Source organism: Triticum aestivum, chromosome 4D (genome assembly GCF_018294505.1).
Source record: "Triticum aestivum cultivar Chinese Spring chromosome 4D, IWGSC CS RefSeq v2.1, whole genome shotgun sequence".
Taxonomy (NCBI): Eukaryota; Viridiplantae; Streptophyta; class Magnoliopsida; order Poales; family Poaceae; genus Triticum; species Triticum aestivum.
In genome coordinates this window covers 301280287-301305418 of record NC_057805.1, presented here as the reverse complement: position 1 = coordinate 301305418, position 25132 = coordinate 301280287, and the positions used below count along the sequence as shown (strand labels likewise).

The window sequence follows — 25132 nt, the reverse complement described above, 5'->3', positions numbered from 1 at the left end:
GCTAAGACTTCCAGCTGTGCTTCGACCCCTACCGAGGGACCTGATGGTATTTTGCACCATCATGAACACAAAGAACAACCACAACAGAGGAATAACTCAACAAAATGTTAATAATGAAAGTAATGATGGAATAAACCTACGGTGCTTGATGGCAACAAGTAATTTGTTCGACCAATTTACACTTCTACCAAAGTGCCTCGTCTGGTTGGAGGGACTTGTGATTGAAAACAAGAGCAAATGTCTCTGCGTGCTATTCTCCTCAACGTGAAGTTCCTCGAACCTCAATTGATTTACTCTTGGCAGATTCTTCAAGGCAACCTCTAAACCTTCATAGACTTTTCCTTGGCGAACCACGATCACTCTTGGTTGCTCAGACTGACACCTAATCGTCTAGTGAGTGTGCCGCTCACAAGAGTAAATGGCACAAGCTTCGTATCAATCTAGCTCCTCATGATGCTCAATCAGTTAACTAGATTTGGGCTATGGGTTTTCTCTAGGTAAAATCTCTCAATACTCTAACTTACTCATGGAGCAGCCAACCATTGCAAGTTGGGGTGGGGAGGGGCTATTTCCAGCTAACCGTTGCAAGTTGTTTTTACAGTCAAAACAAAACATACATTAAAAGCTGTTAAAGAATTTAAAAAAAAATCATGATTTGAGAAAAGATCACAAATTTGAAAAAACTTTACAAAATGCTCATGAATTTGGAAAAATTTACAAATTTAGAAAATGTTTTTTTGTGGATTTGAAAACTGTTCATGGATTTGAATAATGTTCATGATTCTTGAAAAGCCCTTGAATTAAAAAATGTTCATGAATTTGAAAAAAGATTATGATTTTGAACAAAAAGTTTGCGCATTTGAAAAATGTTCATGAATTGAAAATAATTCACAAAAATTAAACAAATTTCTATTAAAAAATGTTTGCAGTTTCAAAATTCTTCATGAATTATTTTTTCATGAATTAAAAAACATCCATATATTTCAAAATTTTCCATAATTTTGACTTTTTTTGTGTGTGTTCATGAATAAAAAATTTAAAAAGATAAAACCCACTCTATCGAATAAAACTAGGAAAAACGAAAACCAAAGAAAGCCCGAGACCAGGAGACGAGAGGGGACTTTCTAGAAGGCTCCCAAAACTAATGAAGGAGAATTTCATGGGCCGACAAGGCACTCAGATTAGTTAAGAAAATAGTAATGGACGCTCTATACCAATAGTATTGTAACTGGAGTTGTAAGGGCATGTACAATGGTTGATAAGATACTTTTATCTTAAGTCTTGCATGTAATTTAGAGATGACTGAAAAATGTATACAATGGGTCATCTCTTAGTCTTATCTTCAATAACTAGTTATTCCTAAAAATGTGGTGAGACATATTGTGCTAAAAGATCATCTCTTGTCTTCTCTTAAATAAGAGAAGACAAGCCTTTTCTTATGAGTTCTTTCTCCTCCATCTCAACATTTATCCTACATGGCACTCCTAAGATAGCACCATTGTACATGCCCTAAGTGGCATATAGGAAACAACCATCTGGCGCTGCACAGGATCGAGACCTCCTAGTCCCCACATAGGGGTGGTGTGGGTGCAGCAAACACGCACCTCCGGGCACTTTGGGTTGTGCGGGGCGGGGCACCCCTATTTTTTTTCCTTTCTTTGTTTCTTTTCTATTTTTTTCCTTTTCTTCTTTAAAAAATGCCCAGAATTTTAGAAAAAAATAAATTTTAATACACATTCATGAATTTTAAAAATGTTCTAAATCTAAACGAATATCCCCGCTTTTTAAAAATGTTCTTTGATTTGAAAAATTCCTCAAATTTCAAAAACAAATCTTCAGCAATCTAAAAAAATGTTTCTGGGTTGATAAAAAGTTCATGAATTTCGAAAATGTTCTTCTATTTAAAAAATATTCAATTTTTCCAAAAATTTCACGCATTTCAAATAATATTTTGAATTATATATTTTTTTACGAATTTTAAATATGCTCCTAGATTTTAAAAAATGTTCATGAAGTTTGAAAGTTGTCCCCGTATTTAAAAAAATGTTCCACATACATGTTAAAATTTCCAAAAAATTTCCCATATTCCATAAAATGTTTTGGCATTCAATTTTTTTACTAATTTGGTTTTCCCTAAATTCAAAATTTATTCATGAATCTGAAAAATCTTCTCTAATTTCAATTATGTTAGAATATTCATACATTTGAATAATCTTCCCTTGTTGGGAAAATGCTCACAAAATAAAAATTAGAAAAACCAAAAGGTAAAAGAAGGAAAAGAATGATGAAAGAAATAGAAAAACCACAAAAATACTGAAAAACCGACACTCTCATTAGGGGGGTGCACGTTTGCTCACTGTTCCCCGACCTATATGGGGAAAATGATTTGCCGCTTCAGTGCGAGGACTAGACCTGGTCGATGGGAGGTCCTATTTGTCTGTACTGCGTCAAATAGTGACTTGTCGAATAGCCGGCGACCAATTGGGATGGCCCATCAAGGATGCACATGGCACGACTGTTTTTCTTTTTTTCTTTTTTCAAAATTTGCTCCCACTTTTTCTAAAAATGTTCATAATTATTTTTCAAAATTTTAAGAAATGTTGAAAACAATTCAAAAAGTGCTAACATTTTAAAATTTTGTTCTTAAAAAAAAACCCACATTTTATAAAATTGTTCACAAATTTAGAAAATGTTCTTGCTTCCAAAATTTTATATTTGGAATTTCAATTTGACACTCGTTTGTCTGAATCTTTGAAAGCAGGAATAAAATTTGAAAATACTAGCAATGTTCTTAAATCCCAAACATATTTTCAAAAGGCAAACAACTTTAAAAAAATATAATTTATTTTTGAAATTGTTCACATTTTTAATGAAATTAGTTTTTGAATTCCTTGAACAATATTTGAGTACATAAACATTTGTGGTAAAGACAAACATTTTAAAAATTGGAAACCTTTTTTGGAAACGCTCTAAGTTTTTAAAACCTGTGAATTTTGTTTGAAAAATGGGATCGCTTTTTGAATTTGCTTTTTTCTGATTTTTGGATAAAGAACATTTTTGGTTTAATTTTTGAATTTATTTTTTAAATATGAAACATTTTAAAAAGATATTTATTTTTTTCGAATTTTGTGAATTTGGAAAAAGAAAAATAAATATGAAAAAAGAATTAATAATAATAATACAAAGGAAAACGCCTAAAAGAAACTAGGAAACGAAATCGAAATTAAAATCTTTGCGTTGAGGCGAAAATGTGCCGGCCTCGTGGGCACGACTATGTGCGTTTTGACGACTGTTGCCGCACTGAGCGGCAAATAGGATCTTCCCTGGTCGACCCCCTTGTCCCAAAGCTCTCTCCATCCACCGGGCCAAAAGCCCATCCCGTAGCACACGCAGGCACTCGGCAGCTCCCAAAACCCTCGCCCCCACTCTCCCTTCCGGCGGCCATCAGCTACCCCCCCTCCCCTCCTCCCCGCCGCCCCAAAACCCTCACCAGCAAAGACGCCGCAAAACTCACCATGGCTCCGGGGGACACCGGCGTCGAGCAGCCGCGTAAGGCGCATCGCGTGGCCAAGTCGGGCGCGAAGGTGCGGAAGAAGAAGGGCAAATGCGCCGCCGGCGACGATGAAGGGGGCGAGAGGAAGAACCCCAAGGTACGGATGGGGCCCGCTGTCTCCTGGGTTTCTCTCTCGGAAAGTGTGGGCTTTCTCGCCGCTTGTTTTGTTATCCGTAGATTAGTCAAGTATTCGGCTGGCGAGCATCCTATCTGGGTGCCTGTAAGAGCCTCGCTTAGGATGAACGATTCTGTTTAGTGCTTGATTGTTGAACATCCGGTACAAAGTACATATGATTCATGCCCAAATATGCTTGCACTATAAACGATGGTTACCGTTTCATTATTCCTTTTTCCTATCTGGTTTTGGAGGCCTTCGTTTAATTAGACTGCAAAAATGCCTTCTCCCAGGCTTTTGCCTTCCGTTCAGCAACAAAGGCGAAGCGGCTACAATCTCGGTCAGCAGAAATTGAACAACGCCGTCTCCATGTGCCAATCATGGATCGCTCAATTGGGGAACCACCTCCTTTTGTTGTTGTAGTCCAAGGACCTCCGCAGGTATGATATGGCTCTTGAATGAAAATGATGCCTATGTATTCTTCTCTGACCATTAGCTTACTTCAAATCGATCAGGTTGGAAAGTCGCTGCTGATAAAATGTCTAGTAAAGCACTACACTAAACAGAACTTGTCAGATGTCCGTGGTCCCATCACGGTTGTATCAGGTTAATGAATCTTTCACATCTCATACTTAAACAGTGGACAATGCTCTTCAAATTAACCAGATTATTGGGAATATTTATATATTTGTTACATAGGTAAAAGCAGGAGGGTGCAGTTCTTGGAGTGTCCAAGTGATATCAATGGAATGATCGATGCAGCTAAAATAGCAGATCTTGCTCTGCTGCTTATTGATGGTAGCTATGGATTTGAGATGGTATGTTGTCAAAGCTGTTATTCTTATAAATACTCGTAGGCCTGTTAAGTTGTTTAGCAGACACTAGGGCTGACGACATAAATATGCTTCGTGGATTTAGATGCACCTTAGGAGCACATACCCACCGACTTCTATTCTTACAAAGAGATTCGATAAAATGCCGCATCTTACTCCCCTTGGATAAAATGCCCCACCTTACTTCATAAATTATAATCGATAGCGAGCCATCTTACTTTGTCCTCCTCCTTTCAATATTTAAATCATTTTTGGCTAAATGGTCTCCAAATCAGGCTCCAAAAGGTCAAAATGCTCCAGTAGCTTCTTCTTCCTTAGCTTGCCCCACCTCCTTCCTCTCCCAACAAGGGTGTTTGGATCTTAGCTTGGGTGCCGTCTCCACCCCACCTTGATGGCTGCTGGAGCTCATGATGGTGTCTACTCCCGTTGCCGGAAGGGTTGAGCTTTGCCTTGGCCTGACCCAAACGCACCACTCCCCTCCGCGTTGCTTACCCATCCTCTGGCAGCTCTACAAAGGGAACCAACAGCGCACCCAGCATGGCTCTTGGTCCATTCATGTGAGTCCTCCATCGGGTCAAGATCCCTAGTGCTGCACCAAACTCTCAGGGAACCGAACTCTTCACTGTACTCCACTCGCACAAGCTCCAATAAATTGCTGCTCCACTTTCTTCAGTTCAGTGGGAGAAAAACAAGCAACCGACCAACACACATGACTAGTGATTGATGGAATACGTAACAGTACATGCAAAGCATCTATGATCACACCATTGCTGTTGATTGGTGAATTATACCAATTGTCTGTGATCCTTTCCTCCTTCTATGTCCTGTTGAAGATGATATATAAGGCTCTCAACGACTAGCTGTGGCAGAGTGCCATGTCACCTGTCGCCACGGTTCTCTCCTTGGTCGGGGAAGGCGGCGGGGATGAGAGTGCAGTGAGAGGGTTGGAGCTGACGAAGATAATGGGTGTTTGCCTTCCCCGTGGCTTTTGGATTGAAACCCCATGCGTTGCCATGGTATTGGAGATTTGATTTCTGAATATTATATAGAATATAAATTCAGCAAGATTTAAATATGCGAGAAGTTTTTTGCAGCAATTAAACAATAATCTTAACATAAAAATTTAAACATGTCACACTTAAATGTGTAGGAGTTAAAACCCAGTTAGAATACACTATTGCATGTTGCATGCATGGTAGGGAGGCTATCATGTCCAGATCAGAAGGTTACTAGTGAACCAAGGTAGCAAATCTAACAGCTAAACCAATTTTGACGAGGTGGCTCAAGAGCTGGAAAATAGCAATCAATGTTTGCTAGTGGGGTTTGCCTATATATGTTGTATAAATACTCAAAAGGCATTCTATCACGCTAAAAGTAAAATGGGTCACTAGATCAATTACAAAGTGAGATGGGCATTTTCTCAAGGTCAAAGTAAGATAGGATGTTTTAGAAAATCCCACTTCTCTTACACATTAGGCTAAATGCTTTATTACGGTTATTAGATTTCCTGTCCATGAATATTTGGTCCCTTTTTCATGGCTCGGTGTTCAACATGTTAATTCCCCAGATCTCAGTTTGTTAATTCCTACCAATTGGTGAAGCTGACCTGTTGTTTTGATCTATGTTTGTCTGTTAAATCTTTTCTGTTAACATTGTACTAAAGCTACCCAAATGAAACCTTGTATCCAGGATACATTCGAGTTCCTTAATATCATGCAAGTGCATGGATTCCCCAAGGTAATGGGAGTGCTTACACATCTTGATCAATTTAAAGATGTAAAGAAACTCAGGAAAACTAAGCAGCGCCTTAAGCATCGTTTCTGGGCTGAGATAAAGGAGGGAGCGAAACTGTTCTACTTATCTGGTCTCATTCATGGAAAGTAAGTTTCTGTAAAGTTGGTATTTCATTGTTCAGACTCTTAGTTTGTAGGTAAATAACTGGAAATGTGATCCATGGGACATGGTAGTTTATTTTAAGCCAATTCGAGCTCACTGCTAGTGCTCGCCATATCATAACGAAATACTATGCAGTACTAGGTGATTTCCCTGTGCGTTGCTGTGGAATTTAAAGATTAACTTTGGATAAATTTTGTATGAACGAAATGACCTAAATCAAAAGTTATTATTTTCAGAAGTAATTGTGTGTGAACAAATAGTTTGCATGTACGCTGGACCATTGAAGATGGACCAATTAAATTGAGGTATGCATGTGCTAGAAAATAGTTTTAGTGGATGATGACGTGGCACATTTGGTGATGTGGAGGGCTGCATATTGAGAGAATTAGAGTTAGTGGGGATCAACTATTTAGGTATACTATGCAATATGCATTGGCTTCTCTATGCTGCAGCTTCATAACATGGCTGTACACTTGTTCAATTCTGTGCAGATACACGAAAAGAGAAGTCCATAATCTTGCAAGGTTTATATCTGTTATCAAACCCATCCCTTTGAGTTGGCGAATGGCACATCCTTACTTGTTAGCAGATAGATTCGAAGATGTAACTTCGTCAGAAAGTGTGCGCTTGAATAGGAAATGTGACAGAAAAATAACGCTGTATGGTTACCTTCGTGGATGTAACATGAAAAGAGGGACCAAGGTAACATTTAAACATATGCCTTCTCTTTCATCATTGCTGAACTTTGATTTGAATCAGGGATTAACTTATTTGTGCAAAGGCTATTATACTTCATAACAGGCATTATTACTCCCATGATTGAGTTAATATATGAATTCATCAATATAGTTTACATTTGGACTTAGTTGAATAGCTAAAAAATGGAGGTAAAGAACAAGATCTTACTTTTCAGTAAGCATGAACTTGATTTGGGTGAACCTACAGAAATTACTATTCGATAATTATTTATTGTTCAGTTTGAAATTGACTAGATGGAATGCATAGCACTATTTTCATTAACTGTACTAGATATCGCTCAATCTGTTTCAAAATAAAAAGTGTGCAGTTTATCTCTCGGACATTTTATTTCAACTTCAGCAGCAGCCGAATAATACAGAGCTTTCATTAATGATATGAACTCCTGACTTGCAACCAAAGGAAACACACCTTTTACTAAGCCATATGCTATATTGCTATGAGCAAGTTACTTTTGTGCATTCACATACAGTAGAAACAAGCATCCCCATGCTCGACAAGTCCTTCAACACTAAAGTGATGAATGATTTAAGTGGGTGAGTATTCTGTGTAGTGGTTATAGCTGGGGAAAAAAAATCACTTATTAGGTAGCCAGATTACTTTTGTGATGTCTTATACATTATTGATTACTCCTTCCGTGTCTATTTACATGGTGCACATGTATTTTGAGATTCAACTTTGACCATCAATTTGACCAATAAAACGTGGTATATGTAAAAAAAACTGTACCATTCAATTCGTATTAAAATGTAGTTTTAAATGGTATGCTTTTAAGTTTTAACATATAATTAATATATTATTGGTGAAAATGATGATCAAAGTTCAATCACGAAAAACGAGGATGCCATGTAAATGGGCACGGCTGGAGTACCTTGCCAGTTGCCATGCCTACATGGTGACTTGGTTGTTAATTATTTGTTTAAAGATGGGAACGTTCTTTAAAGGGACCAAATGCTTTTCAATAGGGTTAGAAAGCGAGATTTTCTTCAATTATTATGCACTAAATTTGATGGGACTGCTGTGAATACCGAGGATGACTGCACAGGAAAGTGAGATATCAACCCCACACACAATTTAGAGGTGTGTCAGTATTTAGTCCTTGCACGTTAGAAGGAATTGGACTTCACCTCACTTAGAAGGATGCATGTACACATTGTTGTTCCTGTTCTTTTCTCTCTGTGTTTGATTTCATTGGCCTACTTTTTTGGATGCTAACACCTGCAGTAATTTGTGCAGGTGCATATCACAGGAGCAGGTGATTTCAGCTTGTCTGGTGTAACAAGTTTGGCTGATCCCTGCCCTTTGCCATCGGCTGCAAAGAAGCGAGGATTACGTGACAAGGAGAAGCTGTTCTATGCCCCAATGTCTGGTCTTGGGGATCTCCTGTATGACAAGGATGCGGTGTACATCAACATCAATGATCATCTTGTTCAGTTTTCAAACACCGATGACAACAATGCATCTAAGAAACAAGGTATGACCAGCATGTTAAACTATAAATACCTGAATTTGGTCCCCTCCACTGTGATTGCCTGCAGTTGGAGTTTTTTCATGTATGCTTGTTCAGGATAATAGTTTTTTATGAAATGATCATGCATAAACATGCTTTGTTTAACAAGGATATTTTAATGCCAAACTGGAAACTCAATTGATTGCTGATATTGTGTCGCTGACCTGGTATTGCATTCAAATAATGTTGTGGCTTATGGGTGTTGCTGAGACATAGATTGCAAAGTGAGGCTGGCTGCTACATAGTGGCTGCTTGTGCCTCGGGAAAATAATCTGAGTAGAGAAACTTTTGCTGGTGGACCAGTTATTTGACTAAATTGCCCCTGTAATATCTTTATGGTTTTCCGATCGTTCCATATAGTGCCATATGACTATTACAGAGCTTCTGAAAGTGTGTGCGACTTTTCTTTAATATAATATTTATCTCTAATAGTTTATCACATATCTATGCTTAATTGTTTGCTGGGCTGCTGACCATGCTACAGGGAAAGGTAATGATGTCGGTGTGGCTCTAGTAAAAACTCTTCAGAACACCAAATACTCCCTTGATGAGAAGTTAGATCAGAGTTTTATAAATTTCTTCGGCAGACGGCCTGCTGCTCAGTCCGAAGACAGTGACATGACAGGCAATGCCATTTCTTCAAGACAGAATGACCAGGGAGAAGCTAACATTTTGGCACAAGTAGGTGGTAATAACCTTAGTAGTGCAGGCACCCTGGAGAGCAATGGGCACTCTTCTTCTGAGTGCTCTAGTGATAGTGAAGGTGACAATGATGATGACATTCAGCCAAGTGATCATGGCGTTGACTTGAGAGAAGAAGTGGAATTTTGCAATGGAAGAATGAGGCGAAAAGCTGTGTCAGCTAATTTTCAAGATGACGATGATGATGATGATGATGATGATGATGACGATGATGATGAGGTTTACCATTTGCCCTTAGTATCAATGCATATCAGTGGATAGCTTTCTTTCTCTTGTTTTGTGTTACATACTTAGTTTATGTTCCTTTTACTTCCCACAAATGCTTTATATTTAAGAAATAATTGTTGAACATGCATTTATTTGTGAAATGTAACCCACCCAGGCAACCTATAAGACCATACGTTGGTATTAGCTTTTACTAAGTTCACCTGTCAATATAAAGTGGCATTTTGTAGGCATGAACTCGTTTTTTAATGCTTCTATGGCACTATGGGTTTTCAGTCTGAGTCTGTAAAAATATTTTAACCTTGTTTTGAAATACAGGGTTCTGATAACGAAGATGATAGTCATAATGAAGATTCTGACGATGACCACCTATCTGAAGGTTCTTTATCATCAGATGGTAGTGGAGAAGCTCTTGATTCAGGTAGGAGCCAATTTCACACGCATATCTTACCTCATGCACCCAGCAATCCTTGCATATACATATTTGTTATGCTAATTTCTTTGCCGAACCAATTTCCTTAAGAATAAAGCACTGACAATATTTTGTTTTGACATTTTAATTCTAACCTTTTTTATTTAGATGATGGAACTGAAAACACTTCGAAGTGGAAAAAGTCTTTACTTGCCAGAACACTGGCCAGACGGGGTGCCAGTCTAATGCAACTTGTATATGGGCAAGCTTCAGCAGAACTAGACAATGATAGTGGCGAAGAAGGTAGCTCTGATGAAGAAATTTTTGTACCAAAAGGACAAAAAAAGGTAATTGTGTGTTGCATGCATGATAATTAACGGTAGATGAGGTATCTTATCTTCTCTAGGATAGATTATCCATGATCTCTGGTTTGATAACCATATTGGATCAGAAATAGGTCAACAGAGAAGGGACTTTAATAGACCCTTGTTTTTCCTTATTATACTTCAGCCATCTGTATGCTGGGGGCAAAGAAAGTAGTGCCCAACTGCACTCTTGTTTTTTGCTATCATTTTAATAGTTCTCCTGGTCACAATATTTATGAAGGTACACACTATGCAGTGCTAATATATGTTCATGTGAGCATTTTACCTTCTGTATTTTACAGAGTTCTACATATCTTGCTAGTTTTGTTATTAGTGTGAATCAATAGATGACTTTGTTTTGTGATTCACAGCAAGTAAAGAACGAATTACCAAGCTTTGATGATATTGATGCTGAGGATTACTCTAAGTTCTTGAAAGTGGAGCTACGTGATTGGTCTAACGAAGATCTCATCAAAAGCATCCGTGACCGTTTTGTGACTGGAGATTGGTCAAAAGCTTCTCTGAGAGGACGCGAGGTAGATGAAAATGGAGAGGGTGATGAAGAAATCGATGGTGATTTTGAAGATCTGGAAACTGGTGAGGTGCACAAGAGCCAGGCTGCTGAAAGTGCAGCTGGGAAGCCAGGTGTTCAGAAAGAAGACGAACTAAAAGTTGAAGAACTAAGACTCAAGAAGCTTGCGCTTAAAGCAAAATTTGATTCAGAATATCCTTATACGTGATCGTTTTATCCTTCTTTATTTCTCTTTCGATTTGCAGTTTGTTCTTGATTGCTTGCCTCTTAGACTGGAACAGCACCTCCATGATCTGTTTATTTTGACCGGTTTCTTGAACTTTTTTTTATTTGACTAGAAATTAGAAATGCATTGTTGCTCATTTCTTGTTTCATTCCTTGACTGAAACCTACATATGATGGATCGGACCTCTCTGGCGAGGAAGTTGATAACGAGAAGAAGAAATCGAAAAGAGAGCAACCTGATGCAGGGGGCTATTTTGACAAAGTATGCTGTGCCATTCTCTGCCCTTTCCAGCTCTGCTCCTGAAAAAAGAAAGGAGACTGATCTAGCTTTTGTATCTTTTCAGTTGAAGGAGGAAATTGAACTCCGCAAGCAAATGAATGTATCTGAACTCAATGATCTGGATGAAGATACCCGAGTAGAAATTGAAGGATTTAGGACTGGTACTTACGTCAGATTAGAGATACATGGTGTGCCGTATGAGCTAGTTGAGCATTTTGATCCTTGCCACCCCATTCTTGTTGGGGGTATTGGCCTCGGTGAGGAGAACACTGGATATATGCAGGTCAGCTATTTTATATTTACTTCCAGTTTTCTTGATCAGTAGCTTAAGGAATTGAAATATGCTGGTGCAGTTACTTGATGTTGGAACTACGAATACTCTACATAACTGTAAAATAATGTTACATGGAGCTTTCAACCTTCCACATTTACATCACGTGTAAATATTATCGCGGCAATCAGAAGGAAAAAGTGGAACAGATCTTGACTGATTATTTGGCGGTGTAGATTATAGTGCCGCAGATTAGTCAAATCTGGATGTTAGAGTTAACCTTGTTGCATTAGAAGTACACCTCCATTCCAAGTTACAGACTTACAGTGAAAACTTGGTGGATGCTAAGAGTTTTCAGAAAGTCTTGAAAACTGCAGTATTTGAGGAGGGTGATATTCTATTAATATGTGAAATCGCAAGTTGAAAATCATATTCATATGGGAGATACATAAAAAACAAATCAGCATGAATATTGATGTTTACTCCCTCTATCCATATATATAGGGCCTAATGCATTTTTCGAGCCTAACTTTGACCACATGTTAGAGCAATAATATATGACATGCAAATTACACAAAGCATACCGTCAAATTCGTGTGGAAGGAGCTTCCAATGATATAACTTTCACATTATACATCTCATGTACTATTCATCTTATCAATAGTCAAAGGTAATCTCGAAAAATGCATTAGGCCCTATATATATGGATGGAGGGAGTAACTGTTTTTGTCTTCCACTGGATATTTTGCCCTAGTTTTTCTGTATGATGTTTAATGAGCACTATCCACTTTTGAATTATAAATATGTGTGCTGTAGCATCTAACAGGCAATTGCAGGGGGTCATTTGGTTCATTTTTATTATACTGGCGGTGACCCACAATTTCACATATTACCCTGTTTGTTGTTGATACAGGTTAGCTTGAAGCGCCACAGGTGGCATAGGAAAGTGTTGAAGACAAAAGACCCAATTGTTGTCTCTATTGGTTGGAGACGTTTCCAAACAACGCCTGTATATGCAATAGAGGATCGAAATGGCCGGCACCGCATGCTCAAGTACACACCAGAGCATATGCATTGCTTTGCTATGTTTTGGGGGCCACTGGCTCCACCAAAAAGCGGTGTACTAGCAGTCCAGAGTCTTTCCAGCAATAAGGTACATTCATTGATGAGTTCACACCAGTCCAGAGATGGTTAGTGGCAAATAATAAAAAATATGCTTGGTGTGACATTTAGACATGTTATTTTCTAGCAAATGTTCCTGTTTTTAATATCTTCAAGAGGCAGTGATAATCAAAATCAGAGGCTATCATAGTCGCAGACAAGTAAGTGACAACAGCCTAGTATCATAATCATCTAATCACAACCAAATCGAACGGAATCTTCAATTGTTGTGTTGCCAAGGCCCTGATTTATGTCCCCAACTTTATTTTCTCCATGACCCACGTTTCATGCTTTCTCTTCGAAGACAAAAGTTGAACTCGCCATTTCTCTGAAGAAGTTAGGCACTATGAATGCCACGGAAAGCTAGTCAGGAGTGACCATCATTTTATTGGATGGGCATGTTCACTAAGTGTCTGTCACTGTAACATGCATCTCGGAGATTCAGTTTGCACTACTTGATAATAGTTTGTAGTTTAATTCTGTTTTAGCAATAGTCATTTTAGTATATTTACTGATATGCTTTGCAATGATGTTTGCACATTCACGCAGGTACCATTTAGAATTACTGCAACTGGTTGGGTTCAGGAATTCAACAATACTGCTCGAATTATGAAGAAGATCAAGCTCACAGGCGCACCATGCAAGATATTTAAGAAAACCGCCTTAATTAAAGGGATGTTCACATCTGATTTAGAGGTTGCTAGGTTTGAAGGTGCAGCAATTCGGACAGTAAGTGGAATCCGAGGACAAGTTAAGAAGGTAATACATGAAAGGGCTTGCTTGAATAATCCGTGGTAGTTATTTATAGCATCTTATGATTTGATGAATCTAATCGTCTAATTTTACGCCTCCACAATTTCTCAACATTTTTATATCGTTGCATTGTCTTTGGTCTTGTAATGGACATGTAAGATGTAACAGCACACCAAGTGGCCTGGCTAGTAAACAGACCTTTTGCATACACATTTTTTTACTCTCCTTGCTCAAACCAAATTGAAGATCTTGAGAATGACCAACTATCGTCTCATGGGCTAGGTTTATAGCTAAACTCCCAAGTTTTAGTAGTTCTTAACTAGAACCTTTTAGCTTTTTGGGGACACCAATGGAAGTGATAACTGTACAGAACCTTGAAAACTACGAGCGGACATTATAAAACTCTCAATCTGTCCCTATCATATCTATAATTATGGTTTTGGAGAGATTTGTGAGGGGGATATTTGGCAGCGCCAATGGACAAGTCGAAGTAGTATGTGCTTGTACTTGTCCGTCCTTATCTTCTACTACCCCCGTTCCTAAATATTTGTCTTTTTAGAGATTTCAAATGGACTACCACATACGGATGTATAAGACATTTTTAGAGTGTATAGACATTTTTAGAGTGTAGATTCATTCATTTTGCTCCGTATGTAGTCACTTGTTGAAATCTCTAGAAAGACAAATATTTAGGAACGAAGGGAGTAGTACATTACAAATATATTTGAGTTACTCTACCCCTAGTAAGTTGATGCCTAAAAAGGCGGACAGTAACAAGGCGTTTCATAGAAATCTAGTAATGTGCATCCAAATGCATATAATATTGGATGTACGGCTGTCAATCAGCTGAACCAGAGCGAATACAACCAAACTCGGCTTGAGCTCGTTTTTTTTTTTGCCATGAGCGGATTAACCCAAAGGTTAACTCAGACTCGGCTCGTAAAACCTCGGGTCGGGTCGCTGAGGACTCGACAAAGCTTGAGCTTTGCTTTACTCAGGTTCTTGGAGAATCATCATTATCTTCTGACCAGAACATTTGCTCGGAAACTAGGCACTGGTCTACTAAAGAAATGTTGCAAACCTAATTTTCATAGATGGTACCGCAACTTCAATCTTCTGCAGTGGCCAAGGTGGGAACCAATAAACTGGGCACCAGGCTGTGCAGGTTGTGCTTCGCTGTTTGCTGCAGGGAGCATCCAATGTGAATGATCCATAATGGGCTGCAAAGAGACTGTCATGGGCCAATTGAAGAATGTTAACGGGCTAGTCCAAGGAGGTTGTAGGCAGCGAATTGAGTTGTAACATCCAAGTTAGAATCTGTTGCGGTTAGAAACAACCGGGTTTTAATAACACGGGCTTCAAATAAGGTCAGGGCAAGAAGAATAGTGAACCCTTAATTGGATGGATACTGCTAATCAGTCTATAATATTGTGTTACCTACGCTGAAATGGATGTATCTAGCACTGAAATACGTCTAGTTACATCCATTTCAGCATCAATTAATATGGGACGGAGGGAGTATCATTTTAGATTTTGGTAAGTTAGCAACTTCAGAACTGTGTGGGCTAGTTTAGGTGTTATTTATAGCTCTAAGAAAACTAATAAATAATAAAGGAAGTAAAAAAACGTGCGCCATGTAGGCACCCCTATTGATGTATGTTTATTAGTAGATTGGAATCTTATCTGGATTCTGTGTAAGCACATTAGTTTGTTTTTGCTGTTGGAGAGGAAACTTCAAGGTCAATCTGGAGTATGGAAACCCTGAAGCTGACAAATTCATCATTTTTCTGGTAATTTAAATATTCAAATGTAGGCACTAAATAGTACTCTGTTACAGGCAGCAAAGATCGAACCAGGAGATGCGTTAAGGAGAAAAGGGGAAATTACGGAAGGCATTGCAAGGTGCACATTTGAGGACAAAGTTCTTATGAGTGACATTGTCTTCATGCGAGCATGGGTCAACGTTGAAGTTCCCACCTACTGTAATCTTGTGACCACTTCTCTTCAACCCCGAGATCAGATGTGGCAAGGCATGAGAACCACTGCTGAGTTGCGGAAGGCACACAACATACCCATTCCACACAACAAAGACTCGGTTTACAAGGTTCTGAGCCTTAATTTCTTGTCAGGGACCCTTTCTTGCTCTTAATATCCTTTTTTTACCATCTCTCCCACATGTTGTTATCATGGCAGGGTATTGAGCGGAAAGTGCGGAAGTTCAACGCCATAGAGGTCCCTAGAAAACTGCAACCTTTGCTTCCTTTTAAATCAAAGCCGAAGGATAGACCTAAGGGCAAGAAAGGATCAGCTGTGGACATGATACCGGAGATTATGAATATTGGCGAGAAGAAGATACATGGAGCTCTTCAACAGTTGCATCTGTTAAAGCATGAAAAGGTGACATGTTATGTGCACATGAGCATATTCTTACTTGATGCATTGTTGTGCGTGGTGCTTATCATCCGCTTGATTTATGCAGACGAGGAAGGAGAAAATCAAGCGCGGGCTGCAGAAGAAAGCTCATGAGGCGCAGAAAGCCAAGACTGATGAGATAACGAGGAAGCGGCAGAGGGAAGATAGGCGTGAGAGATACAGGGAAGAAGATAAGAAAAAGAAGCGCGCCCGAAAGTAGGCGCGGAAGATACAAGGGGTCTGTCTCTGCACGCGCGTTCCCATCATAGAAGCACCAGCCAGAGCGCACTGTCTACCCAAGACATGTTACTCCACTGGCACGGCTGGCAGCAGACGACTCATGAAACCTCTAGTAGCGATCTAGTTGGAGATGCATGTGATATTGCTAGTCACTCGCAAAAAATTATGGGCAGTGACACCCTGTTCACCGATAAGCGTGTGCCTCCGTGAATTTTGTCACCCTTACGAGTGACTAGCTGGGATCGTATGTTGAATTGTCAAGTTGAGAGAGAGAACAGTTGGCCAATTTTGTTCTTCAGGTTTTGTAACGGTGGAGCTTTGAGAGTTGTTGACATTGGTTCTGATTGGCTGGTGGTTCTGCACACGTGGACCTGCCCTTGTATGATTGGCTACGTTCTTTTGCATGCAACGTTTACATATATGGCCATATGGGTTCCTATTTCCTTGTTGCCTGATGCTTTCTCATTCAGATGCTCTGAGCTGAACTAGCTTTTCTGTCGAGAGATGGACATGCGTCCGCACATAAGGGGCGCCGTGTCCAATCCCGTTGTTGCGCACACGTGTGAACATGTCACAGCGAAATCAAACCCAAGCACACAAACCCTCGTTCATCGTTGTAAATGCACCCCGTCCCAAAACTAGAGACCACATTGCCAACTTACCATTATCTTGAACCACACTAAAAACCGCAAATGAAAGGTCCATCACTCTATGCGGAGATAAATACAGCGATGCGCTCCTGCTGAGGCGTCTCCATTTAATGAACGCTATGCTTGGTTAATTCGGTGTTGTAATGGAAAAATACCATGGTGCACCCGGGTGTCAGCGCAGCCTATATACACAACATAATTTAGTAGTAATTACAAAATAATAATTTAAAATCGAATATGATCAAGTTAGACATTCGTATAAAAATGATTCGTCAAGGAATAACTTTTATAGTATTCTGGATGATAAAAAGTTCAAAACGCTGTATACAAGTACTGTTCACGCTATTTAGTCCTCAATGTTTTTTTCCCGAAGTCAACAACAATCATTCCTTGATGAAACACAATATATTTAATCTTGCACATATACAATGCGTTGGCGCTTGAGAGCCATAAGTTCACACAACTCGCCAAGTTGCTGGTGAGAACGAGAAGAGGTGCGCGCGAATTGAACTTAGCTCAGATGGTTAGATTTTTTTTGGTGAAATCATCCCATTAGAAGTCTTAAATGGTTGCATTTTTTAAAATTCATCTCGAGCATTTCGACGATGTGCGTTCAGTGGGAGGAGACGTTCATATTGATTACGAAGATGTCGGCGGCGACTTCGTTAATCTTAAGATGATGTGCCGGTTCAGTCTCTCGGAGATGCTCATAGAGATAGAATGTGTATGTGTGTATCGTTTCTGAGTCTATATTGTGTTAAAAAAAGATGAGGTGTGCACGTCACGATCCCTGATCCCGCTAGACTGCTCGCCCCGAAAAAAGGGGATCTCATACACAGGCGGAAGGAGGCGACGCGCGGCTTCGCTTTGCGAGCCGCTGACGCTGGCGTTGGTTTCCTCTCCCTCCGTTTGCCGCTTCGGCAGCGGGAGGGAGGGGGAACCTCGGATATGTGCGTGAGGTTGGTTCACAGTAGGGTTAGAGTTGTGGGAGACGTTGACGGGACCGTTGCGGTGGCGCCACGTCTGAATAAGTTTTCTCGGGCTCTGTTCGCGGTCAGATGGAGCTCTTGCCTTCATCTAGGAGCGAGCGGGGTGGGGGATCCCCGGATCTCGTCGAGGTCGTGTGCTATGGTGTCTGGAGGTCGGCCGACACTGGCCGGTTGGATCCTCGAATGGAAGGTGGTTGTGTGGAGATGGAGATTCTTCTTCCTCCTCATTGGTATGATTTTCTGCTGTTTTCTCCCTATTTCTTTGTGCCGCTGCTAGAGGGATGTACTGCTTTACCCGGCTGCGGGGTCGGAACCGGATCCTAGTTCTATTCTATCTAGAAGAGGCGCATGTAGCGGTACTCAAATCCATAGATGGCGAAGGCTGGTGCAGGCGTGTTGGATGTACATGTGTGTCCTTGAGGCTGTTTAGTTTGGTGCCTTAGCTGCCCTGCCAAAATATAGGTCATTGACCAGGCTTTGAGGGGGCGTTTGGATCGACTCCAAAATATTGGTACGCCAACCCGTCTCGCCCCCCTCTAGCTTGTTTTGCTCAGATTGCTGGCGAAAACGTGGGCGTCGGAATTGTCCGCCTATTTTTTGGCGCACCAATTGCGCCCATGATTTGGCAGGGCAAGGGAGGGAACGAACCAAACACCCCCATTGTCTTTTTGGTGCCGGAACGAAGAAAAGAGGGAGCAGTGTGGCGGCTCGGGGCTAATTGCAGATGCTTGTGTTGCAGGAGTCTTCTTACAAGGTTAAGGAATGATGACACAGAGCTTCGATGATCTTCGTGTTTTGCTGGTTGTTTCAAGGGGCTCTCCGTTTTTCCTGGTTCTTTGCGTATGTGTTAAGTGCTGGTATGGGACAAAGACTTTGTATTATTTTGTAAAATTTTGAGGCTTATTTGGTGATTTGAATACAAGCATATTTTAAAAAATTTATCCCTGATCCCGCTGCATGTTACCGGGGCCCACGCGCGGCTTCCTCCTCCCGCCGCGTCGGGCTCTCGGCTGTCGAACGGCACCGAATACCGATTGCGCCGACCCGGCGTTGGTGGGCCCTCTATCCCGTGGCTTATTCCGGGTTTGGCTGGCTCACAGCTTGCATTTGGCAGCAGCGGCCGCGGTCTCTGACTAATGGGACCGCGTTCTGGTGCTAACAACACGAATCTATCGGCTGTCCACATTATACTTACTACCTGACCCGACCTCACCCCATGCAATCCCGCGTCGTCTTAGGTACCAGCACCGCTGTCAACGGTCCATGACGAGCGGGCCCCCACGTCTTCCCCTGCACATGGCCGCGGTTCCCACCACCGGAAAACCTTTTTTATTTCGACGGTACCGAAAAGGCTTTTAAAAAAAAGCCCGGGGAAAACGGGACGCGCAACTGAGGCAGCTGTCCTCCACCGTCACCACACCGCGCGCGCAGCACCCGTACCGTTCCACTGTTCCGCGGGGCCCGTCGTCTCGGAGCCCCCACCGGCCAGCGGAACACAGCAGGCCACGAGAGTGACACACGCACGCTACCGCGGCGGTGAAAAGAAGCAGAGCAAGCGCGGCAGCAGTAGTCGTAGAGCTGAGCGGAGTAGGTCGCCGTTGCCGTTGCTGGCAGCCCCACTTAATGCGGCGCCCGTAGTCCCGAAACCTCTCTCCCATTCCCTTCTTCCTCCTTGACGCCACCCTCACCCTCCACCACCTCGGCCACCACTTTCCCCTCAAATCCCACCTCCTCCGCCACGCTCTGCCCGCCGATTCTCCCGCCAGCACGCAAATCCGCCCCCAGATCGGTGCCGAGAGCCGTTTGATGGGCGATCTGTGAGCCGCGACGAAACGCAAGCTACCACAGCTCGCACCATGAGAGGAGGCCCGAGATGCGCGCTCCTGCTCCTCGTGGCCGCCGCGGCGCTTGTCCCCGCGGCGCGGGCGCAGGGGGCGACCGCGCCCGCGCCCTCGTCGGGGGTCCCGTTCGTGCCGCGGGACGACATCCTGCTCGACTGCGGCGCCACGGGGAAGGGGAACGACACGGACGGCCGCCAGTGGGACGGCGACGCCGGGTCCAAGTACGCGCCGCCGAAGCTCGCCTCAGCCAGCGCTGGGGCGCAGGACCCATCGGTGCCGCAGGTGCCCTACCTCACCGCGCGGGTCTCGGCGGCGCCCTTCACCTACTCCTTCCCGCTCGGCCCCGGCCGCAAGTTCCTCAGGCTGCACTTCTACCCGGCCAACTACTCCAACCGCAACGCCGCCGACGCCTTCTTCTCCGTCTCCGTCCCGGCTGCCAAGGTCACGCTCCTCTCCAACTTCAGCGCCTACCAGACCACCACGGCGCTCAACTTCGCCTACATCGTGCGCGAGTTCTCCGTCAACGTCACCGGCCAGAACCTCGACCTCACCTTCACCCCGGAGAAGGGCCACCCCAACGCCTACGCCTTCATCAACGGCATCGAGGTCGTCTCCTCCCCCGACCTCTTTGACCTCGCCACGCCGCAATTAGTCACCGGTGACGGCAACAGCCAGCCGTACGAGATGGATCCTGCTGCTGCTCTGCAGACCATGTATCGGCTCAACGTCGGAGGCCAGGCCATCTCCCCTTCCAAGGACTCCGGCGGGGCTCGGTCATGGGACGACGACACGCCTTACATCTATGGTGCAGGGGCTGGGGTGTCGTACCAGAACGATCCCAGTGTCGCAATCACCTACCCTGACAATGTGCCGGGATATGTGGCACCTTCGGATGTCTATGCCACGGCGCGATCAATGGGGCCAGACAAGGGTGTAAACATGGCCTACAATCTCACCTGGATATTGCAGGTGGATGCTGGGTACCAATACCTTGTGAGGCTCCATTTCTGTGAGATACAATCCCCATACACTAAACCCAATCAGCGGGTGTTCAACATCTACCTCAACAACCAGACTGCCATGCAAGGTGCTGATGTGATCCAGTGGGCGGATCCCAATGGTATTGGTACCCCAGTGTACAAGGACTATGTGGTGAGCACTGTGGGTTCTGGGATTATGGATTTCTGGGTGGCTCTACATCCAGATGCAGAAACCAAGCCACAGTACTATGATGCTATTCTCAATGGGATGGAGGTGTTCAAGCTGCAACTTACTAATGGGAGCCTCGTGGGGCTCAATCCTGTCCCAAGTGCTGATCCACCAGCGCATAGCGGGTCAGGAGACAAGAAATCATTAGTCGCGCCTATTGTTGGTGGAGTAATTGGAGGTTTGGCAGTGCTTGCGCTTGGATATTGCTGCTTCATCTGCAAGCGCCGGAGGAAAGCTGCCAAGGCTAGCGGCATGAGTGATGGCCATTCTGGTTGGCTGCCGTTGTCGCTGTATGGCCATTCACACACTTCAAGCTCAGCCAAGTCGCATGCTACAGGGAGTTATGCTTCATCTTTGCCGTCCAACCTGTGCCGCCATTTCTCCTTTGCAGAGATCAAGGCCGCAACAAAAAACTTTGACGAGTCACGGATCCTTGGTGTTGGTGGGTTCGGTAAAGTTTACCATGGAGAGATTGACGGGGGCACAACTAAAGTGGCTATCAAGCGTGGCAATCCCTTGTCTGAGCAGGGCATACATGAGTTCCAGACTGAAATTGAAATGTTGTCAAAGCTCCGGCACCGTCATCTTGTGTCGCTGATTGGTTACTGCGAGGAGAAGAATGAGATGATCCTGGTCTATGACTACATGGCTCATGGAACTCTGCGTGAGCACCTATACAAGACCCAGAATGCACCGCTTAGCTGGAGGCAGCGTTTGGAGATCTGCATCGGTGCAGCTCGTGGGCTTCACTACCTTCACACTGGTGCAAAGCACACCATTATCCACCGTGATGTGAAGACGACAAACATCCTCCTGGATGATAAATGGGTTGCCAAGGTTTCAGATTTTGGTCTGTCCAAGACTGGGCCATCGATGGATCACACACATGTGAGCACAGTTGTCAAGGGCAGTTTTGGTTATCTAGATCCTGAATATTTCCGCAGGCAGCAGCTCACTGAGAAATCTGATGTGTATTCGTTTGGTGTGGTGCTGTTCGAGGTCCTTTGTGCTCGGCCTGCCTTGAACCCCACTCTTGCAAAGGAAGAAGTTAGCTTGGCAGAGTGGGCACTGCACTGCCAAAAGAAGGGAATTCTTGATCAGATTGTTGATCCCTACCTGAAGGGAAAGATTGTTCCGCAGTGCTTCAAGAAGTTTGCCGAGACGGCTGAGAAGTGTGTTGCCGACAATGGCATCGAGCGCCCTTCGATGGGAGATGTGCTTTGGAACTTGGAGTTTGCTCTTCAGATGCAGGAAAGCGCGGAGGAGAGTGGAAGCATTGGGTGTGGGATGTCAGATGAGGGCACTCCCCTCGTGATGGTTGGAAAGAAGGATCCCAATGACCCATCAATTGATTCCAGCACCACTACGACCACAACAACTTCCCTAAGCATGGGTGACCAAAGTGTCGCGAGCATCGACTCGGATGGGCTGACGCCGAGCGCGGTGTTCTCACAGATCATGAACCCCAAGGGGCGGTGAGGTAAAAATCTGGGTCTGCTTTTCAGTCAGTCACCGTTGGGGCCTGCCTAATTTATTCATTCAGCATATTTTCATGCGTTTGTGCTCTTGCTGTCTCGCAAGTTATGCATTAGAAGTCAAAAAATTGTTCCATATTAGATATTTCTGTCTTGCCTTGTTTTTTTTTCTTCTTCCTCTTCTTCAGTGTTGTAATGACTATGCTTATTTGCATGTTGTTATTGTACCACCACTGCTATGTGTTGTTGATCCAACATGTAATACTGTATGAGAAAAAGAAAGTGATGTGCACGACCTCTGTTCCCCTTCTTTTTGTCATGCTCATTTCCGAATCCTGGTGATTGAGATGGGTTCTTTTTATTATTATTCTCACAGCAAGTTATTCTGCCTTTTTTTTCGACCTAAAGAAATATGTACTACTAGTAACTGCCCCAACATCTTATATTTAGGAATGGAGGTAGTATGTGCTTGTGTTATTGAGGTGTGGCATCCACGACTATAGAGGTCGGCCAGGCCATCCATGCCGTGTTGACGTTGATTGTTACACCAGTCATGCTCATATATGCTGGTGCTATGCTGTGTTCCATGTCTTGTCTTTTCTTTGATTATAGAACATCAATTTTTTTTTTGCAGACAACATCAATTGTTTGTGAGCTGTATTTAATTGCTATTATCTGGACACCCGTTGTCTGTTTATTTGCAGCTGTCTAGGCATGTTTAGGTTTCTTGATCCAGAGTAGTGTCCACTCTCCCTCTGTTATCTTGATTCGTTATTTGATTGCTTTACCTAGAGCCGTGCAGCGCATGAACTAGGACGTTGTGAGGCTATGCTTGATCGCTACCTACAGCTGTGCGCATCTGATCTGGAGAAAGAGTGGAATCGAATAAATCTAGCTCCCACTCCCAGCTGTTCCGCCGAGAGAATTAGCTTCCTGTGTCCAGTCTGTTGAGTGGACGAATGAAGATTCGACAGATGGGTGGAGAGAGCATCGTGAAATCTCCCAGTGGGAGTGGATGGACGACGTTTCGGGAAGCATTGATCATGAGGCGGCCCAACACAAAATCGTGTGCCTGTTCTGATGCGTCTTTGCTGCCTTGTATTTGTCCGTTCGCTGTCTTGCCAACCTTCTATTCCTTTCCCTGGATCATGTAAGGAGTGGAGGAGGGGTTTTTTAGAGCCACAAACCAAACAAGCGTATCCAGCTATAGCGAGCACAAGTTGTGTCGCAAACAACGAGAACGCGTCACCTCGTGGTTTGCGGTGCGCAACGGGTAACCCCGCCAAACTATCCCTCCGGTTACTTAGCTTTTTTGAGTCTTATGCCATGACACTGTTGTGTAGTGTTTGACTCTTTTTTATGACTAAAGCGAGTCCGAATCTTTTGCACTTTCTTTTCATCTTTATGCTAGTCTCTTCGGTATCGGACATTGCCCACTCTCGCATTGAGACTTGACACATACTTTGCTGGTACATCCAAACCCATGAAAAGAGTTTATCTTGTTCTCCTACACATAAACTTCACATCTGATCAAAACAATCACCATACCTACCTACCATGGTATTTTCATAGCCATTCCGACTATCTTTTTCTTGAGCCAGATTGTTCTACGGTATTTTCATTAAATAATATAAACAAAGTACCGAAAGAAATTTACAGTTAACCCATGTTGGTTTTAGGAAACATAAGAAAAAGGTTTAATCCGGGTCCACAAACTGTGCTACCCAATTCCTAATCTTGTCAGCTTTATTTGGTTTTGCTCTTAATTCTGATGCCCATAATCCTTCCTTGAGATAAACTTTCATGTATTGAAGTGTGGGGCTGCTGATATGAAAATCTTATTGTTTCTAACTGACCATATACTCCAACAGCTCATGATGATGATATCAAGGGCTATTTCTGATGGAAGTAGGAGCGGTGATAATGTGACCTCATCATGAGTTGATATACCTCTATGTTTATCTTGCATGAGATAATTCCAGCATCTGATGGCAAATGGGCAATCCCAGAAAAGGTGGAGTGATGTTTCTTCAGTCTTATCTATATAGAGCACACAATTGTAATCCTCCAAGTACATATTCTCGTGGTGCAGTAGGTTTCTGGTGTTTAATCTGTCATGGTATAGTCATGGTATAGCATCCAGAAGAAGATCTTGTGTCTAAGCCTGCATGATGTGCTCCAGAGGAGTTCGAAAATGTTGTGTGGTATGTCTGTCTTCTTGAGAGCTGTGTACATCTTCATGGGCGAGTAAGCGTTTCTGCTCCAGGAATAGTGCCACTTGTCCTGCTCATTACTTACCATTCTGCTACCAAGCAGTTCTTGGAGTGTATTGAATTGCTGATAAGCCTGGAGTGTTAGTGGCCTATGGAAATGCTGGCTTGTGTCTGGCTGTTCAATAATCTTGGACAGAGAGATGTCCCCATCAATGGCAAAGGAGTGTAGCTCTGGGAATGTACTCCCTCAGTTTTTATTTAGTCCGCGTATTAGCTTTGGTCAAAGTCAAGCTTTGTAAACTTTGACAAAGTTTATACACAAAAATATTCACATATACAATAGCAGATCAATACCATTAGATTTATTATTGGATGCACTTTCACATCATATAGATTTGTTATGGTAAATGTTTATCTTTTTTTATAAACTTGGTCAAACTTTACGAAGTTTGACTTCAGTCAACTCTAATATGCAGAGTAAATAAAAACGGAGGGAGTAAGTGATAATGGTTTA

General features: G+C 42.7%; 2 protein-coding genes across 3 annotated transcripts; both read left to right on the top strand.

Moving 5' to 3' along the window:
• Positions 1-3378: 3378 nt before the first annotated feature.
• LOC123097557 (ribosome biogenesis protein BMS1 homolog) lies at positions 3379-16680 on the top strand. Its single transcript, XM_044519328.1, has 18 exons — positions 3379-3650; positions 3962-4108; positions 4184-4274; positions 4368-4486; positions 6191-6381; positions 6889-7099; positions 8390-8627; positions 9148-9584; positions 9909-10011; positions 10171-10349; positions 10739-11091; positions 11293-11386; positions 11469-11687; positions 12589-12828; positions 13386-13595; positions 15427-15693; positions 15783-15986; positions 16069-16680. The coding sequence occupies exons 1-18, from the start codon at positions 3516-3518 to the stop codon at positions 16219-16221; spliced, it is 3591 nt and encodes a 1196-aa protein (XP_044375263.1). The 5' UTR covers positions 3379-3515; the 3' UTR covers positions 16222-16680.
• A 2777-nt stretch (positions 16681-19457) lies between these two features.
• LOC123097556 (receptor-like protein kinase FERONIA) lies at positions 19458-24983 on the top strand. Of its 2 annotated transcripts, XR_006447369.1 has the most exons (3): positions 19458-22410; positions 24277-24419; positions 24501-24983. XR_006447369.1 is itself a non-coding variant. In XM_044519327.1 (2 exons), the coding sequence occupies exon 1, from the start codon at positions 19737-19739 to the stop codon at positions 22407-22409; it is 2673 nt and encodes an 890-aa protein (XP_044375262.1). In that variant the 5' UTR covers positions 19458-19736; the 3' UTR covers position 22410; positions 24277-24983. The 2 variants fall into 2 exon arrangements, 1 of the variants encoding a protein (XP_044375262.1); XM_044519327.1 differs by having other exon boundaries at positions 24277-24983.
• Positions 24984-25132: the final 149 nt, after the last annotated feature.

Bases quoted from the DNA above. Each gene is read 5' to 3' on its own strand.
- LOC123097557 (XM_044519328.1), top strand. From the start codon at position 3,516: ATGGCTCCGGGGGACACCGGCGTCGAGCAGCCGCGTAAGGCGCATCGC. The intron at 10,350-10,738 runs GTAATTGTGTGT...TGTGATTCACAG, and splicing joins TACCAAAAGGACAAAAAAAG to CAAGTAAAGAACGAATTACC. The intron at 11,092-11,292 runs ATATCCTTATAC...ACTGAAACCTAC, and splicing joins AAAGCAAAATTTGATTCAGA to ATATGATGGATCGGACCTCT.
- LOC123097556 (XM_044519327.1), top strand. From the start codon at position 19,737: ATGAGAGGAGGCCCGAGATGCGCGCTCCTGCTCCTCGTGGCCGCCGCG.